This window comes from Eumetopias jubatus, unplaced genomic scaffold, assembly GCF_037043125.1.
Source record: "Eumetopias jubatus isolate StellerSeaLion01/CBP00866 unplaced genomic scaffold, mEumJub1_p1.0 scaffold_10, whole genome shotgun sequence".
In the NCBI taxonomy this organism is placed as follows: domain Eukaryota; kingdom Metazoa; phylum Chordata; class Mammalia; order Carnivora; family Otariidae; genus Eumetopias; species Eumetopias jubatus.
Genome location: NW_028274816.1, coordinates 54,498,625 through 54,516,377, shown reverse-complemented (window position 1 = coordinate 54,516,377; position 17,753 = coordinate 54,498,625). Strand labels below are relative to the sequence as shown.

Genomic DNA, 17,753 nt, shown 5'->3' with positions numbered 1-17,753 from the left:
ATTTAAAATCACAGTCCCTCTGCACTCCCAGGGGAAGGGGCTCCAAGGACAAGCAGGGAGCAGGGGTGGGGCATTGTGGGCCGACAGGTAGAAGCCCAGCGAGTAGGAGCCTGTGAGGTCTGGCTTGAGGCAGGCCTGAGACCACTCTCCTCACCCCCAAATATCCAGTGTGTGTGAGGGCATACTTTGGGTTAGGAGAAGGCAAGAGCTTTCCCAGGCACGAGGCCCAGGCCAGCTTGCTGGACAGACCAGAGTTGAGGGCGGGTTATATACTCAGAGGGTCAGAGAGGCACTGGGCCCATCATGATCTCTTGCCCATGCCTGATCCTGTGCTGAGTCTTCATTTGAGTCCACCTTGTCGGCCTCTGGCTGTGGTGGCCTGGTGCTGTGGGGTCTCTGGTGTGGCTTCTCTGTGGGCCCCAGGCCCCCAGGGGAGGGCTGAGGCTTTTGCTCTTCCAGGGGCCTCTTCGGGGGGTCGGCATGAGTTGGCAGTAAGGGGCAGGGGCAGGGTTCAGCAAGTCCTGGGGGGGGCGGGGAAGAGAGGGATTGTGGGTGGGGGTCGGGGTCGGGGTCAGGGTCGGGGGAGCCAGGCAGAGGCTGAGGGATGGGGTGGAGAACACACCCGGAGAGAATGGTGGAAGGAGAGAGGCGTGCAGAGGCAGGAAGCACCAGGGATCGGGAGGGCCAGAGAAAGGGGTGGACACAGAGCGATGGGAATGGAGAGCGAGGACGGGCAGGAGCCCAGAGGAGGAGAGAGAGTGAGAGAGACATCAAGAAATAAAGATGGGTGAAGAGACAGAGAGAGAGAGGGAAAGATGAAAGGACATGGGGAGCCAGAGAATGACAGCAAGAGCAGGAGATGCCCCGAGCGGTGTAGAGAAATGCAGAGAAACAGAGACAGACACATGGACACAGAGATCCAGGGGCAGACAGAAGGGGATGGAGACGGGCTGGGACCTGCAGCCTTGGAATCCTTCTAAGAAGGAGGAAGGTACAACCCCAGGAGGGGAGAGACTGTGCTGTGCCTCCGTGGGAGCTACAGCTCGGGGAATGGGTGGATCGTCGGTGAGGATGCCCACCGCCCTGCCCCCACCGTCGAGACCCCCTCCCGCATCCCGGCTCCACACACCCGGTAGGGGTGGTTCTCCGGCTCTGGCTGCTGCTGGGGCAGGGGCTGTGAGGGAAGAGCACAGGTGAGCCAGGCCCCCCGGCGCCCTGACACCCTCCTACCTTGGACCTTTGCTCTGAGGACAGACCTGGCTTCCCAGTCCCAAGTCCCCATCGCCCCAGAGACTAATGCTCCTCATGTTTTGTCCTTCCAGTCTCTTTTCCTGGTGGTTTTAAAGTAGGGAGCATCCCAGGGTGAGTCGCATTCGTGCAGTGTGGGGACAAGGTGCCGGCGCCACAGCAAACTCCTGGGGAAGCGGCAGGTGGGGCTTTGGGGGAGGGGGTGGAACTCACCATGGAGGTGTTCACGGACCTCGGGTCACCGGGGGGAGATACCAGGAGGGTTGGAGACGGCATCACTTCATAGATGTTCTGGTCACCTGAAGCAGAGGGCAAGGGGGGAACTGGCTGACGCGTGGCCCACAGGCCCATGCTACCTGCTGTCAGTGGTCATTTTATTCAGCTAACATTTGTGCAAGTCCCTCTCCTTGCCCAGCCCTATGTTGGGGACACAGCCGAGACTGAGGCAGCGCTGGCCCCGGCCTCCCAGGTCTCACAGTCCCGTGGGGGAGACAGATCTGTCCCCAGATAGGGATGACCCAGAGGGGGTAGGGCTGAGTGGGGGAGCCCAGAGGGCTCCTGGAGGGGATTCAGGGAGGGCTTCCTGGAGGAGGGGACATCTGAGACTGGAAAGAGAAGTGAGAACTATGCAAATGCTGGAGGGAGTGGCTGGCAGGAGATAGCCTGCCATGTTTGAGGAGCTGTGATATATTTGGTCTGTCTGGATTATATGTAGTTTATTTTATATTGTTTTGTTTTTGAGGATGGGATTGTTACATGTGGGAAATGAAGCCAGGAAAGACAGTGGGGACCAGTTTATGGGAATCTAGAGAGCCACATTAAGGAGGCTGACTTTGTCCTCAGGACCCTGGGGAGCTATGGAGGGTCTCTGAGCAGAGGAGTGACAGGGTGAGAGTTCTAGAAGCACTCTGCCTGGGGATGGGGTGGAGGCCAGCCTGGAGGTGGGGAGCCCAGCAAGGAGTTGGGTGTGGGGGGACCCGGGAGTGGAACCACCGGGACTGGGGGTGCCAGGCACTGAGAAGAGGAGGAAAAGCAGTTTTGGCGTGAGTGCTGTTGTCCTCAGAGCCTGTGGGCTGAGTCTGGGGGGCCCCAGAGAGGTCTGGGTGGGGCAAGTGATTGGGAGACCCCTAGTGGGGGAGGGCGAGGGTGTGTGTGGCTGGTGGGGAAAAGAGGAAGGAGCCTGGAGGAGGGCCTTTAGCCACAGGGACCTCTGCCTTACCGGCATTGTGATTGGGGTGCACCTCTGGCTTCTCTGTGGGTGTCATCCTGGGGACATATGGAGAGAACCAATATTAGGGTAGTAAGCCACTCAGGTGGGTGGAGAGAGACTCAGAGAAACTGGAAAGCCCATCAGTCCATCAGAGAGAGAGAGATGATCCCTGATTCAGAGTGAGCTAGGACAAGACCTGCCCCATCCCCGCCTCTTCTCCCATAATGTCCAGCCACAGAGCCCTTCCTCAGTTTCCCCAGCCGCCACTGTATGCCAGTGAGTAACGTTTCCCCAATGTCACTATTTAGGCAGATCATCTAGATGATTCTGCTCCATCCACCTGTTTCACGATTTCCTTAATATTTCTCTTTGATTCAGCTCATTTGAATACCTTTATTTAGAAAGTACACTTGACATCACTGCAGCAAATTCATTATTTCACTAAACACATATTTACGGAACATGGACCATGGGCTGGGTCCTGTTGAAGCCACTGGGGACACAGCTGGGAACAAGACAAAGACCCCTGGCCTCCTGGAGTGGGCACTCTAGCAGCGGGGGGGGGGGGGGGAGAGAGAGAGAGAGAGAGAGATCCAATAGATGACTGACAGGAGAATGTCAGGGAGTGAAAAGTCCTATAGGAAAATGAAGATGAAAAGGGGCAGAGGGTGGAGGGGGTGTGTGAGTGCAATTTGAAGTAGGATGGTGTGGGGGTGCCTCACAGAGAAGGCGACACTTGAGCAAAGGCCTGATGCAGGCAAGGAGACCAGCTTTGCAGAAATCATGGGAAGAGACCTCTAACAGCATGTGCAAAGGCCCTGGGGCAGGAACAGGAACAGCAAAGAGAGGAGTATGGCTGGGGCAGAGAGTGTAAAGGGGAGAGGGGCTGGAGGTGAGGTCAGAGGGAGGCAGCAGGTCAAGCTCCGTCTTGTGTCCATGGTGAGGACTTTGGCCTCGACTCTGAGGGACCTAAGCTGACTGATTTTCACAGGATCTTTCTGGCTGCTGAATGGGGAACAGACTGTGGGGGTGGGAGCGGAAGCGGGACACAGTCGGATGCTGCCATATTGTAATGAAACCGGACATAAGTAGAAAGTGACGGGGAAAATGAAGGAAGGCCAAACAATGGGTTAAATCTGTGGCTCGGTAGGGTTGTTAGTTTTCTCTTGGGAAAAGGTACCGTGTGTTAGAAGGGCGTTAGAGTCTGACTAGAACCAGAGTGAGATATTCTCTTGCCATAGTCAGAATGCTACAAAGAGAACAGGAAAAGGAATTTCTCTTTAGAAATATTTCAGACGTACAGAAAAGTTGCAAAAATGGCACAAAGAACATCTGTGTAATTTTTCCTCATATCAAACAATTGTTTTTATTCCCTTTGCTTCAGTGTCTGCTCTCTTTCTCCTTCTGTTTCTCCCATGCATATTTTGTTTTCCTGAACCATCTGAGGGTAAGGTGCATGCATCACGGCCCTTCATTTGTAAACATTTCCATCTATTGAAATATTTTCACTTTGCGTTTTTTTGGTTTATTTTTACTTTTTTATTTTTATTTTTAATACTACGGCCCAGAATCCTACATCAAGTTGCCTCTGGCCCTGCCAGCACTTTGAGGATCTGTGAGATTCTCTGAGAATCACTGGCAGTAGCAGAAGGAAAGCCGGCCAGCGGGTCTGGACGAGTGGATTCCAGTTTTGGTTCTGGAGCTTACAAGTCACTCAGGTGTGGGTTCCCAGCTCAGGGACCTGCTGCCACTCACAGGCCAGTTCTAAGCCATTTGGCAAATGATTTCATGTCTCCAGAGACCACGGCAAACTACCCACCGAGGGCCAAATCTGCCCCATCGTTTTGGGGGACGGGCATGAAAAAGATGTGACCCCTGATTGACCCGTGAGCCAGACACGGGCACTCGGAAGCTTCTCACCCCCTCCCCTGTCCCTGGAGTGTGGGTTCTACCTGCCTTTTCCGCTCCCAGAGGCTGTTCCAAGGACGTGGCCTTGAGATGGTGTATGATGCTGAGGACATCTGCATGGTGTGCCTGGCTGAGCCCAGTTGGGGCTTCTTTATAAACTTGTAAGATTTGGAGGGTCGGTGTGGGGATCCATTCATCTTGCTGCCCCCGGAGACAAGCCTCGTATATAAGTTCCCTTTGCTTATTGAAACTGCCACATGCCAACCTGGAGGGGCCTGCCTCTTTCCTTGGTCTCTCCCTCCCCTCTGTGTTTGGGGGCTGGTTTCAGACTACACCTGGGAAGCCCCCAGGAGGGTTATGGACCAGCATTGCCTCTTTTCATACCACCTGCAAGCTAAGAAGGAGGGCTAACAGGGATGGCTTAGGTGCTTCCAATACCCCTGTTACAACTGTGGCAGACATGATTAATCAATCATAGCATCCGTACCCACTGTACTCAGACACCACCTCCAACTCCTGTGGCAGACATGATTAATCAATCACAGCATCCGTTCCCACTGCACTCAGACACCACCTCCAACTCCCTTTCCACCAAGCTCTCTAGGGTACACAGTAGGAAGTGAAAGCTGTTCTCCACCCCTAAATGGGAGCGTGTTGGGAGAAAGAGATCAAGAGACCACAGCACCTAAGGGAGAGAATAGGAAGAGGAATTTCTCTTTGGAAATATTTCAAACTTATAGAAAAGTTGCAAAACTGAAGGAGGAGGTGGAGGAGAAAAGGTTGCTGCCTTCATTTCCCAGGGATTAGGGAGAGCAGAAAAACTACATATTTGCAAGCAGCTCAGAACCAAAGTCAGGAGACAAAGTTCTGAAGAGGCTGATCTCATGAGGAAGGAATTTTCCACGAATAGACTGTTTCCTGGAAAAATAGGCCCCTGCCTCTCCCCCCCATACAGAAGTAGGCACCATCTGATGCCTTTGCCTGCCCACCATCCACTCCGCTTCTTTGGCAATAGGGTCTGTTCCCCGCGCCCCCACCTTTGGGTCTGGGGGTGGGGTGGGCGGGGAACCCTCCCCACCCTGAATCCATTTAGTCATGTGGGGCTGGGTTGTTCTCTGACTCCAGAGCTGTGCAAATAGCCCAGGTTTGGCCAATCAGGATATTCCAGCACCTGGCCATAGCGGTTGGTCCATGTAAGGACATGTGATTTGAGTTAAGCCAGTGAGAAGCAGCCCTGGGGTTTTTGTTGGAGGTGTCAGGAGCCAGGTGTGGTCTTCCCTCTGTGGCTGCTGAGCTGGTGGGATATAAGCCTGGAGCCCCTAGGAGCTATCTTATCACACCACAAGGGGAGGTCCTGACTGAGAATGAAGCCACCACAGAGAAAAGCAGAGTTGAGAGGTGTATGGAGGAGTCTCTTGACAAAATCAAGTCCCTGGATCCAGCCATACCTGAAGCTCATGCAGGACCAAAAAATTTTCTAATTTTTTGTAAGCCCGTTCAAAGATAGGGTTTCTGTCTCTTGCAGTGCAGAATTCGGTCTAATACAGGATAGAAAGGTCGTTTTCACCTCAAGAGTTCCAAGATTTGATGAGATTGTGTATGAGTCCGATGACATGAATCATGGAAGAATCAATCAGTGGGACCTAAGGGGTGGGGAAGAAGAAAGAGGGAAGGAGAGACAGGCCTGGGGCACCTGTACCTGTGGCTCTGGCCCCTCCAGCCTCTTGACAGGAGATGGGCAATGCACCCGACAAAGAGGGACCCAGCAGCAAGGAACCCAATTATGATGGCAGCCATGATCCCAGCACTCAGCGGCAGGTGTGTAATGGGCAGCTCCTTCAGCTTTTCTGAGGGGTATGAGAGAGAAAGAGAGGTCTGTGAGATGTCCTGGAAGGATCTCCCCACTCCTCTCACCCCTGCATCAGTGACTGTCCATAGAGCACTGATGTGCAGTTTCCTTTCCCCCACCCAGAGCTTTCTCCTGCTTTTCAGAGCTGAGTATCCAACTGTCCAGTTGATTCTGCTGCACATAAAACTCAATATCCCTGGATGGAACTCCTCGGCTCACCCCACCTCGAAATCTGCTTTCCTAAGATTTCCTACCATCTTCAGCACATCTAAAACCTACCTCCTGACCCACTCCCCCACCACAATCCACCTGCCTGCTTTTTCTCGCCTCAATTGATTGACACCTCCATCCTTTAAGGGAAAGAATGCAGTTCTGGGCCCTGTTTTGTGCGGGACATACGGTCTTGATGCATGGGGTTCTGAAACACTACCTGTCAGGTTTGGGATGAAGCCTACCTGACTTCCTACCCCCACCATGAGGACCTCCAGCCTTTAATATCAAGCTGAACACCTGTTATATCCCAGCCCTTCTTGGCAGGTAAGCTCATAGACTCTGAGGTCAGAATGCTGGGGGTTCAAGTCTTTGAGCAGATTACTCAACCTCTCTGTGCCTCTTCCCGTTTGTGAAATGGGGACAATAAGAGTATCTACCTTGTAGGGTTGTTGTGAAGATTGAATGAGTTTATACACACACACACACACACACACACACACACACACACACACAGTTCTTTCAATTATCCAACAAAGTAGGATCTGTGCCATTTTAAGGTGAGTAAACTGAGGCACAGAGAGGTGAGCTAACCTGCCCAAGGGCTCACAGAAGGTGCAGTGCTGGGATTACACTTGGGCCACCTGAGCTCCAAATGATTGCTCTGTGTGGCTTCCAAAAGAGGGGCCTGTGTCTCAGGAGCCCTTCAAGGATGGGAAGGAACTGTATCAGGCTCTGCATGACTGGAGTGAAGACCATTATTTCCAAACGGACTGGAGTGTCACCATATATACGTATGTATACATATATATATTTGTGTGTGTGTGTAAATCAATCAATATTTGCTTATTTCATTCATTTCCCTAAAAGTTTATCTGTTCAAAGTGTCCAAAACCCATTTTATTTATTTATTTTCAAAGATTTTATTTATTTATTTGACAGAGAGACAGCGAGAGAGGGAACACAAGCAGGGGAAGTGGGAGAGGGAGAAGCAGGCTTCCTGCAGAGAAGGGAGCCCGATGTGGGGCTCGATCCCAGGACCCTGGGATCATGACCTGGGCTGAAGGCAGACGGTTAACGACTGAGCCATCCAGGCACATCCCGAAATCCATTTTAAAATGTATTCTTCTCACTGGGGGGAAGAGGATAGGCCATGCCTGGGCATATGTGGTCGTTGCCCCCACAGCCTGGGGAGGTGGCTAAGTCAGGCCCATTTTGCAGATGTGCGCACCAAGGCCCAGAGGGGTTGCACATGGGCAGAGGACGGAAGGCAGCTCCTCTTCCAGACACTGGAAATTAACAATTTTGCACCTTCTATCTTTTAATTATTTATTTATTTTTAAGTCGGCTTCGCACCCACCATGGGGCTTGAACTCAAGACCGGGAGATCAAGAGTCACATGCTTTACCGACTGAGCCCGCCAGGTGCCCCCATCTTCTACCTTTTTGAATCCCCACAACAGCAAGTGGAAATTCAGTGGCTTCTGTGAGTGACTCAGGAGGTGGGGTGGGGCCGAGGCCAGGTCAGCTGACTCAAGGATCCCCCCGCCCCCACTTCCTGTCCTTCCCACCCTGACCCTGTTGCCCTGTCTTCTTACAGCATCCAGAGCCCCTTCTCCTGGATCTGCTCACTCTGGCCCCTGCTGCCCCATCCACCCATGCAGTTCCGTCACCCACAGCTCTCTTCCTCACTCTCTGGGCTGCCCAGCCTTTGCCCATGCTGTTCCCTCTGCCTGGCATGCTCTTCTCCACACACTACATATAACTCCTGCTCACTTTTTCATTCCCAGCTCCCTCTGGGAGGGAAGCCTTCTCTGACAATCCCAGGCCAAGGAGGTGCCTGATAGGCATTTCCTTCATAGCTTACTTGCTTAATTATGCAATTAGTTGATTCATGTTGGTAGACGGGACATGAAAGAACACTTCAGGGGCGCCTGGGTGGCTCTGTGGGTTAAGCATTGACTCTTGATTTTGACTCAGGTCACTATCTCAGGCTCATGAGATCGAGCCCTGAGCTAGGCTCCCCGCTCAGCAGGGGGTCTGCTTGATAGTCTCTCTCTCTCCCTTTGCCCCTCCCCGTGCTTGGGGGTTAAATAAATAAATCTTAAAAATAAATAAATCTTTAAAAAAAGAGCACTCAGTCACCTCCATTCTGACCTCCGTCCGTACTTGCTAATTATTAAGTTCTTCTTTCCAGCTTGTCTCTTAACTCATGGAAAAGATGCTGTGTGCAAGGCATCCCGTGATGGGAGCCGAAACTACCCCCTCGAGCAGCAAGACCCCTCCCGACTGACCCCAAGACAATGACTGACCTGACGACCTTTACTGCCCGTCTGCATGTATCCGCTGACCTGTGTCCCACAGTTTCCTAATATAAACCTAGAAGTACTTTCAGCACTTTGGAGGCAGTCTTTGGGATGCTAGTCCGCTGTCTTCCCAGGGTTGGCTTCACTTCAATCCCTTTCTTGATTCACCACCCCTCCTCTCTCTGCCTTTGGATTTTGTCTGCAAAATGGCCAAACCTGGTCTGTTTGGGATCCCAGGAGCCAGGTGCTTCTGCACCCCTGTGCCTCAGCTACAGACATGTAGGTGTCTCCTCAGCTCCTTCCATCCCTCCACCATTGTGAAGCCTCCAGACTTTCAGGAGGGATGGATCCCGCCTTCAGCTCCGGGGTGAGCTCCCTTAGCTTATTGCCTTGTCACACTGACTGCATCAGGAAGGGCCGCCTTTCAGACCTAAGCCAATCAGCATGCTGCATTCCTTTGGCCTTCCTGATTCGTTCAGGTTGGTCCAATCAGAGTGAAGTGAAGGGGTGTGGTTCAAAGCGCGTAGGAGAAGGGATCTCTTGTTCTGGAAGCTGGAAGCTAGAGGCTTGGGAACCATGCCGTCCATCTTGCTACCTTGAAGGCATTAATCATGTCTCCCTGAACTTGAGCTGGGCAGAAATACAGACATTTCCCAGCCTCCTTTGCAGCCTTCTAGCTCGTTCAAAGGTGCCTTTAGAGCATGGTGTTGAACATCGCTGCTAACACTGGAACCCCAGGCAAGTTTACATACAACATTCTGTGTCTGAATTTCCCCATTTTATAAGGATACCAGTCATATTGGATGAGAGTTGAGCCTAGTGATCTCATTTTAACTTGATTTCCTCTATAAAGATGCTATTTCTAAGTAAGGTTATATTCTGATGTACTGAGGGTTCGGACTCAGTGTCTTTTTTTGAGGGGACAACATTCAACACACAACACCGCCCAAGCTTGGTTCCCTGCTATCCTGGAGAATCTCTGGGCTGTTCAGGATCCTTGAATCAATTTCTTTTCTGCTTAAATCAGCGAGAAGCAGTTTCTGTTGCTGTAGCAAGAACCCTGCCTGAATCACATGATTAAGTGTCCTCTTTTTAGAGCCTGTTATATTTTCTGCCTTTTATCATAGACAGTGAACTTGAAAAGAGGGAGCCTGTGAATCACTGTCTTTTTCAAAGTCGATTGCGACAGGATCTCTTCTGTGATATGATCTTGCCATTCTCTTATCTAGTAGAAGGATCTAATTACCCCTCCCTTGAATTTTGACTAATCTTAGTGGCTTAGTTGTAATCAAAAGAATACAATGTAAGTGATGCTCTGTGACTTCCAAGGCTAGGTCAGAAGAAGCCATGGAGTTTCTACCTTGGTCTTTTGGAACACGTGCTCTCCACTTGGCCCTCCCCAAGAATCCAGTCTCCATGTTGTGAGGAAGCCCAAGCAGTCACATTGGCAAGAGCACCTGACAAAGATCTGGTGGATAGCCCCAGCTAAGTTTCCAGCTGACAGCCAGGGCAAGCCTCCACATATCTGAGTGAAGACACCTCTGAATGATTCCAGCCTCCAGCATTTGAGCCAGTCTCAGCCTTTTGAGTCTTCTCATCTGAAGCCCCAGACATCATGAAGTAGACAAGCCATCTGTCTTGTGCCCTGTCTGAATTCCTGATCCCAGAAATCATGAACATAATAAAATGGTTGCTGGTCTATACCCTGAATTTGTTCTGCACCAAGAAGTAACTAGAACAGAGCCCCATATTCTGTTTCTTCTTTCAGGACTGAAAGTTTTCCTTTTGGCTTTTCTCTTTACTGGGCACTGGGATCATCTATCCTCAGTTCTACCAACAAAGAATCATCTGGGTCTTCTTCTGTGGGTCAGATTTATCCATGTGTATTTTTGAGTAGATACAAGCACATCTGAAAAAGTGCTTTGAGAGACCATTATAAAAGTGGACAATGGTCAGACTGTATATAAAAATAGAATTCCAATCCACAACCTGCAGTGAAGACCAACCTGCCTAGAAGACCAACCGTCTTACAAACAGCCCATGACGCCAATCTGCTTTGAGTCAGACTTGCAGGAAGCCAGATTGCTATCTCCAGTGACAATCCAGGAAGACAAACGGTAACTTCTGTAAGGACTGACCCTAAATGGCCAGGACTTGATTAATAACCAACAGCTTCCCTGATTCTTGTCCCTGCTTCTAACTTAGGACCAGCTCCTAAGAAAGCCAAACATGCACCCTAACCAGTCGCCTCCAGCTTCCCTGTGCCGACAACCTCCAATCAGGGCACAGCTGAAGCCTTCTCTTTTTTCCACTCTGAAGCTTTCCCATCCTTCTGCCTGCCTTTGAATCTCTGCCCAGATGCAAGTGACAGGGGCTGACTCCCTTACTCCAGCAACCTCTGAGTAAATGGCCTTTGCTTTTCTCATTGGCTGGACGTGGTTGATTTCCACAGCTTCACATGGATTTGCCAGCCAGTCCTCACAACGATCCATGGTGGGAGGTATGATTGCCCCCATCTTACAGATATTTGGGGGGAACAGAGGCTCTGAAAGGTTTGGCCATTTGACTAAAGGTCACATAAACCCATGACACCAGCCAGTTAGTGGTTGTTAATGATGAGGCAGAATAAAGTCCTAAAAGTGTGGGCTCTGGAGCCCACAGGCCAGAGTTCAAGTCCTGCACCTGTTGCCCCTTAGCTGAGTGACCTGGGCCAGTTACTTAAACTCCCTGTGCCTCAGTTTCTCCAACTGTGTAACAGGGATCATCTTGCCATGGCAGGGAGGACACAAAGGAGAAATGTGTGTGAAGCACTGTGCACATATTCAGTAAAGGGGTGCTGGGCTTGTAATTAACTGCCTTGGGTGTCAGAGGGCCCAGAAGGCTTTGGGGAACCCACACAGGATTGCTTGAAGGCCCCCAAGTCTCCACCACTGGATTTACAGGAGAACAGACACCAGCTGTCAATGACCGTGATCCCGCTCTGGCTTCCAAGCCTGGTTTGGGCTGCTTACTGGCTGTGGGACCTCTCTGAGCCTCTGTTTCCTCATCGGTACACAGGGGACCTATGTGTCCTGGGCCTTTCTTGTGTTTTCTGCCCTGAGCTGTGAATCCTCCCCTTTGGGAGTTCTGCCAGAGACTGGCTTTCTTAGCTTCTTTTTCCATGGGGCAGTGTCATGTGACCCAGGTCCCCAGTCAGGGACATGCCCACCAACAGATAAACTCCACGAGGGAGGGCAGAGATCTCTGTCTGTTCCTTCTGTACACTCAGTGCCTGGCACACAGGAGTGCTCAAGAGATGTTTGTTGAATGAATGCAGCTTCCCAGTGCCCAGGCAGGTGTTCTGGACCCAGGGCTGACATTTGGGCAATGCTGGCTTTGGCAGGAGAATTCTGCAAGTAGTTTGCATCTTGTTTCTGGTTCCCAGCCTCCTTGGGGTCCTGCGAGCCTGTGATACCCTTCATTAAGCCCTTTTCTGTACATGCCTGCTGGGGTTGGCTTCTGTTGCAGCCACTAAAGGCATACCAAATCCCTTCATGATTGAGACAGGTAAAGCGTGGGAATTACTCGGGACACAGGAAGAGCTCCCAGCCAAGTCCATCCCCACCCCCTTGCCTCCCCACTGCCAGGGGCTGGATTTGGGGCCAAAGCTGTCCTCAAATAGAAATGCCCTGGCTGCTGAGGTGACCCAACCTGACATGAGGACGTGCCCAACCCTATGCCTCATCCCCTCCGCCTTTTCCTTTGCTCTTCCTTTTGCTGAATCATTTTGCTTCCCTGCTCCCTGTGTTCAGCCTTTGGGAAGCCAAGGCATTTCCCATGAGGGAGTGGATTCCACTGGGGCTGGGAAAAAGCCAGGTGGCAGAGGGCCAGGGACATGGACTCAGACCTAGCGGGGGCCTCGGTTCCTGCCTTCCCCAGCTGCGTGGTGGTGGGCCCTCTGGGTCTCTGTTTGTTTGCCCCTCTCTAAAATGGGGATCATCCCAGGGCCTGATGGGGGTCTTGTGGGAATGCAATGAAGTGAGGTCAGCAAAGTGCTTGGCTTGGAGGTGCCTGGCATACAGTAAGTGCTCACAGATGGGAGAAGGAATTACAAGTATTTATGGAGTACCTAATGTGTGCTAAGCACCGCTCTGCACTGGGGGTTCAGTGGTGAACAAAACCATAATAGATATATATGTTATGATTATTATGAGGAGAGCAGGTGTTGAGTCCTTGCTCATCTTCCCTGCCCTGATCCCTGGCATATGGCTCCCCATCTTGTTTGACCTACGTGATCCCACCCCCTTGGACAAGGGGTGGACCCTTCACTCAAGGCGAAGGAAACCACAGGCCAGGTTGGACTAACCAGATTATTATTATTATTATTATTATTATTAAAGATTTTATTTATTCATTTACTTGAGAGAGAGCACGAGCGCGGGGCGGGGGGCAGGGAGCAGAGAGAGAGGGACAAGTAGACTCCCCGCCGAGCCTGGAGCCCTATGTAGGGGGCTAATCCCACAACCCCGAGATTATGACCTGAGCTGAAACCAAGAGTCGAACGCTCAACTGACTGAGCCACTTTGGCGCCCCAGACCAACGAGATTCTATCTTGGTCTGTCTGTCTGTCTCTCCAGCTGTCTTTCTTTCTGTCTCTGCATTTTGAAAGAGGAGATTCAGAATATGCCAAGAAGCCTGGGCTGACACCCAGTTCAGGCCTGGCAGGAATCCCTGGTCATGAAGAGGAGAATGGAGTCGGAGAGCCGAGATGAGGCCAGAGGTGGCGCCCTCTGGAGGAGGAGGGGGCACTTGCCTTTCTGACAACTTCTATTTCCCATCAGCTCTGAAGGGCTCCCCACCCATTCATTTATGCAACAGTGTGTCTGTCCCTATTCTAGGCTTGGAGGAGACAGCTGTGAACCCAGGGCTCCTGGAGCCAACATCCCAGGGGCTACCCTGGGGTCCTACAAGGCTCCCTACATTGTGAGTCAGTTGCCGAGAGCTTCTGTCCTTACAACCTGAGCCTTGGCTTGAATACATCCTGCTGCTCTGGCCTCTGAGGATGCCCTTCCTGTTCTTTTGCCTCAGTCATGCTGGCCTCCTGCTAGCTCAGTTCATGAGCCCTACAGCTTCCTGCCACAGGCCCTTTGCACAGACCAAGTCCTCTGCCCAAACAACTCCCAAAGCTCCTTTCCCCTCTCCTTAGGACTGCTAGTCATCATTCAAGCTTTGTTGAAGGATCACCTTCCCACGGCAACCTCCCTTATGCCCCCCAATTTACACTCTCATCATCCCCGTATGTGCCTTTCCTTCATGGTCCCTGCACTGTGCATAATGATCTATTTTGTGTATGTGATTATTAGTTAATATCAGTCTCCCCCGCTGGGCTGTGAGCCCTGGAAGGGCAGGGCCAGGGCAGCCTCAGTCTGCACTGTGTCCCCAGCACTGCCCAGTACAGTCTGGACGCAGAGGCAACCTTGAGAAAGAGGCACTGGGGGAAGCTTTGCTGAAGGAACAAGTGAATGAGCAGCTCAGCGTCTGCAGAGGCAGCTCTGTGTCTCATTCAGGCAGCCCTGCATTCGAATCCCAATGCCGTTGCTGATTGGATGGCTGGATGCCCAATATTCGGGGCATGCCTTAAACCACCCGAGCCTCAGCTTCTTTCTGGATAGAATGGAAATTCAGCCCACACTTAACCATGGCTGGGTTAAACTGTGAATCAGATCACTCTTCTGTTTCAAACCCTCTAGTGGCTTCTTTCAAGCTCCCCACAGCCAACAAGCCCGGCCCCTGTGTGCCTCTCAGACCTCAACGCCTAACACCCAACTTGCTCTCTGCTTTATAGCCATGGCATCCTTCTGTCTATATGCCTTGAACACACTAAGCTAGTCTTACCTCAGGGCCTTTGCGCTTGCGGTTCCCTCTGCTAGGAACTCTGTCTCTTAGAAATCTTCCGGGCTCCCTTCCTTTCCTCTGTTCAAATGTCACTCCTTCTTGATGACCTCCCATCCCATATCATATCATCCTGTTAAATTTTTTTTAACTGGGGAAATTATAAGCTCTCTGTGCCTCAGTTTCCTCATCTGTAAAATGAGTCCAATAATATTACCCACCTCACAGGGCAGCAGTGAGGAGTAAATGAGTTATACATACAGTAGGCATGTAATAAACACCAAATAATGTTAGCAATAACTATTATTGTTAATGTCTCTGAAATATGATCTTAATTTATTATTTACATGCTCGTTATTGGCATCCCACATATGAATGAAGGCAAGGAGACTTTTTTTCCTTCTTTCTCTGCTTTGAGAGGAAGTAGTTAAGCTCCCAGGCTCTGATATTGTGACTTCGTGGGATCAAATCCCAGCCATACCATGTTCTGTGCCTTAGTTTCCCTAACTGTAAAATGAAGACAATAATGGGGCCTGCCTCATGGAGTTTTGGGTTTTGAGAGTTTTCATTCAGGGGCGCCTGGGTGGCTCGGTCAGTTAAGCGTCTGACTCTTGATTTCGGCTCAGGTCATAATCTTAGGGTCATGAGATCGAGCCCAAGTCAGTCTCCACATTCTGCTTGAGATTTTCTCTCTCCCTCTGGCTCCCCCACCAACTCTCTCTCTTCAAAAAAAGAGAGAAAGTTTTCATTTATTTCTTTATTCAACAAACATTAACTGAGTGTCCCTCCACTCCCCGCCGTGGTAGATGCTGGATGATAAAAGGACAAGTATGTTTTCACTCTCTCACCTTGAAGAATTACTCTCCCAGTGAGACATGTTTGGAATGTGACGCATCAGAGCACATTATGAAAATCACAGAGGTAATGGGAGGATCAGAGTCCTCTGGGGACATGGATGGTTAATGACCAAGTCTGCCTGGGAGGGTTGAGAAGTTATTTTATTCCCCCAGCTCTATTGAGATGTAAATGGCATATCACATTTCATAGGGTTTTAAAATTTAATTTTAAAGATTTTATTTATTTGAGAGAGAGAGAGAGTGTGTGTGTCCACGCGCACACACACGCACAGGTGGGGGGAGGGGCAGAGGGAGAAGCAGGCTCCCCGCTGAGCAGGGAGCCTGACACAGGACTCCATCCCAGGACCCCAAGATCATGACCTGAGCTGAAGTCAGACACTTAACCGACTGAGCCACCCAGGTACCCCTCATTTAATTTTAAAGTTTATTTATTTATTTTTAAGTAAGCTCTGTACCCAATGTGGAGTTCAAACTCACGACCCCGAGACCAAGAGTCGCATGCTCTTCCGACTGAGCCAGCCAGGCGCCCCCCCTACTTTTTTGTTTGCTTGCTTGTTTTGTTTTTTAAAGATACAAATGAGTTAATATAGGGCAGTGGTCCTGACCCATGGCAGGTGTTGGGGTGCATGCATGAGCCTACCCACTTTCTCCCTCAGCGGCATAACACTCACCGTCCACCTGGACCTCGGTCTTGGCCCTCGTGGTCCAGTCAGGATTGATGGTGACAGCTACCTGGTAGGTGCCGCTGTCTGTGGGCTGGATGCGGTACAGCAGCGTGGACCCATTGGGGAAGCCAACGATGTCACGTTGCCCCATGGCGCTGCCGTCCCTCTGGGGCCGCTGGAGGTCAGGGAAGGAGGTGAATAACATCGTGCCGCCATTGGCATCCTCCCCCGGGTACCAGCTGAAGTCCTGAAAGTTGCCTGGGATGCCCTGGACGGACAGGAGAAGGTTCTGGTCCTTTTGAGGATGCTCTGGGACCTTCTGGATGTGGAGGGCAGCCCGGAGCTTTGGGGGATCCAGAGAGCCAGAATTGAGGCTGTGGGGAGTTACAGGGGTGGCCTGAGATCAGAAGTGTTGGGCAGGGACCAAAGCATTTTCTTCCCTTTATGTCCTCATCTGGGGACAAGGACTCTGAGCGCTGTTCATCGGCAACAGGGCTGGGATGGATGAGTGATGTCTGCCCTGGGTTCAGGAGTGGGAACCCAGATAGGAAAGCCACAGATTTCTCATCCCATTAGTCCAGCAGATTTCTCTGCCCTGAGATGATGTGTGGTCTGCCTCTAAACAGTTGGACTCTCTGAATTTATTCGTTCATCCATCTAACCAATACTTACAGATATATATATTATTTGTGCTACAGTACCAATTATATATGGTATATCTAAAATTCCATAGGTATAACTGGCTATGGGGCTGTGATTCTACAGCTCAAATCAGCCCCCCCCCCCATCTTACTCTAATAATTTCATCTTCCCTGGCAATCTTTCCTTTCTTCCGAGAGGAGACCTCAACCCCTGGGCTGAGTCCCACCTTCCCCCCTCAGCCCTGGGGTGCTCCCCCTTACCTGAGAGCAGGAGGCCCTTTGAGAAGTGGCACTGGGCCTTCTCGGGAATCTCCATCTTGGTGTCCGTGGAGATGCCAAGGGGCCACTGCGGACACCAGTGGGGCTGGAGGGCCGGGCCCTGGCTGTCGGAAGTAGGCCAGCTCAGTGGGGGTCCTGGGGGTGCCTTCTAGACGTGGCTGAGGCTGGCTGATCCCCAGCACCCCCTTTCCACAGCCTTCAGAGGTTTCACCTGTGCTCTCTGGGATGGGCGCAGACACTGGTTGAACCAGTTTTCCAGGGTGACTGGGGACCTTCTGGGACTTTCCCCCCCCGACCCCCCCTCCTCCCTAATCCCCTTCAACTTCTTCTTCCCACCCAGTGTGACTGTCAGGAACAACAGCAGTAATCACAACGGGAGGGAGTCGTGGCAGTCTCTGCTTGAGCCATCCCCCTGGGCCAGGCAGGTCCCCACAGGGAGGCCCAACACAACTGCTTCATCCAACATCCACCCACACATAACTGCGTCCAGTTCACAGATGAGGAAACAGAGGCTCGAGGAAGGAGGCAAGTCTACCAGTAGGTGGAGATGGGACTTGACCTGTGGCTGGCTCACTCTAAAGCTTTTAGCACAGTTTTTCAAAAGCATCCACCATTCATTCATTCATTCATTCACTCCAACAACACTCCCTATGCTCAGCGCTGTGCTGGACGATGCTGCAGACACAGTGGTGATTGAGATAGTTCTTGCT

The 17,753-nt window shown here is 51.3% G+C and overlaps 1 protein-coding gene across 1 annotated transcript; it reads right to left on the bottom strand.

Annotated features, from left to right (window-relative positions):
- Positions 1-281: 281 nt before the first annotated feature.
- CEACAM19 (CEA cell adhesion molecule 19) lies at positions 282-17,080 on the bottom strand. Its single transcript, XM_028087877.1, is given in 10 exon segments — positions 282-521; positions 1,130-1,174; positions 1,462-1,547; positions 2,468-2,514; positions 2,927-2,964; positions 2,967-3,006; positions 6,066-6,213; positions 16,130-16,462; positions 16,465-16,497; positions 17,026-17,080. Coding segments are annotated over 10 exon segments (1,065 nt in total).
- Positions 17,081-17,753: the final 673 nt, after the last annotated feature.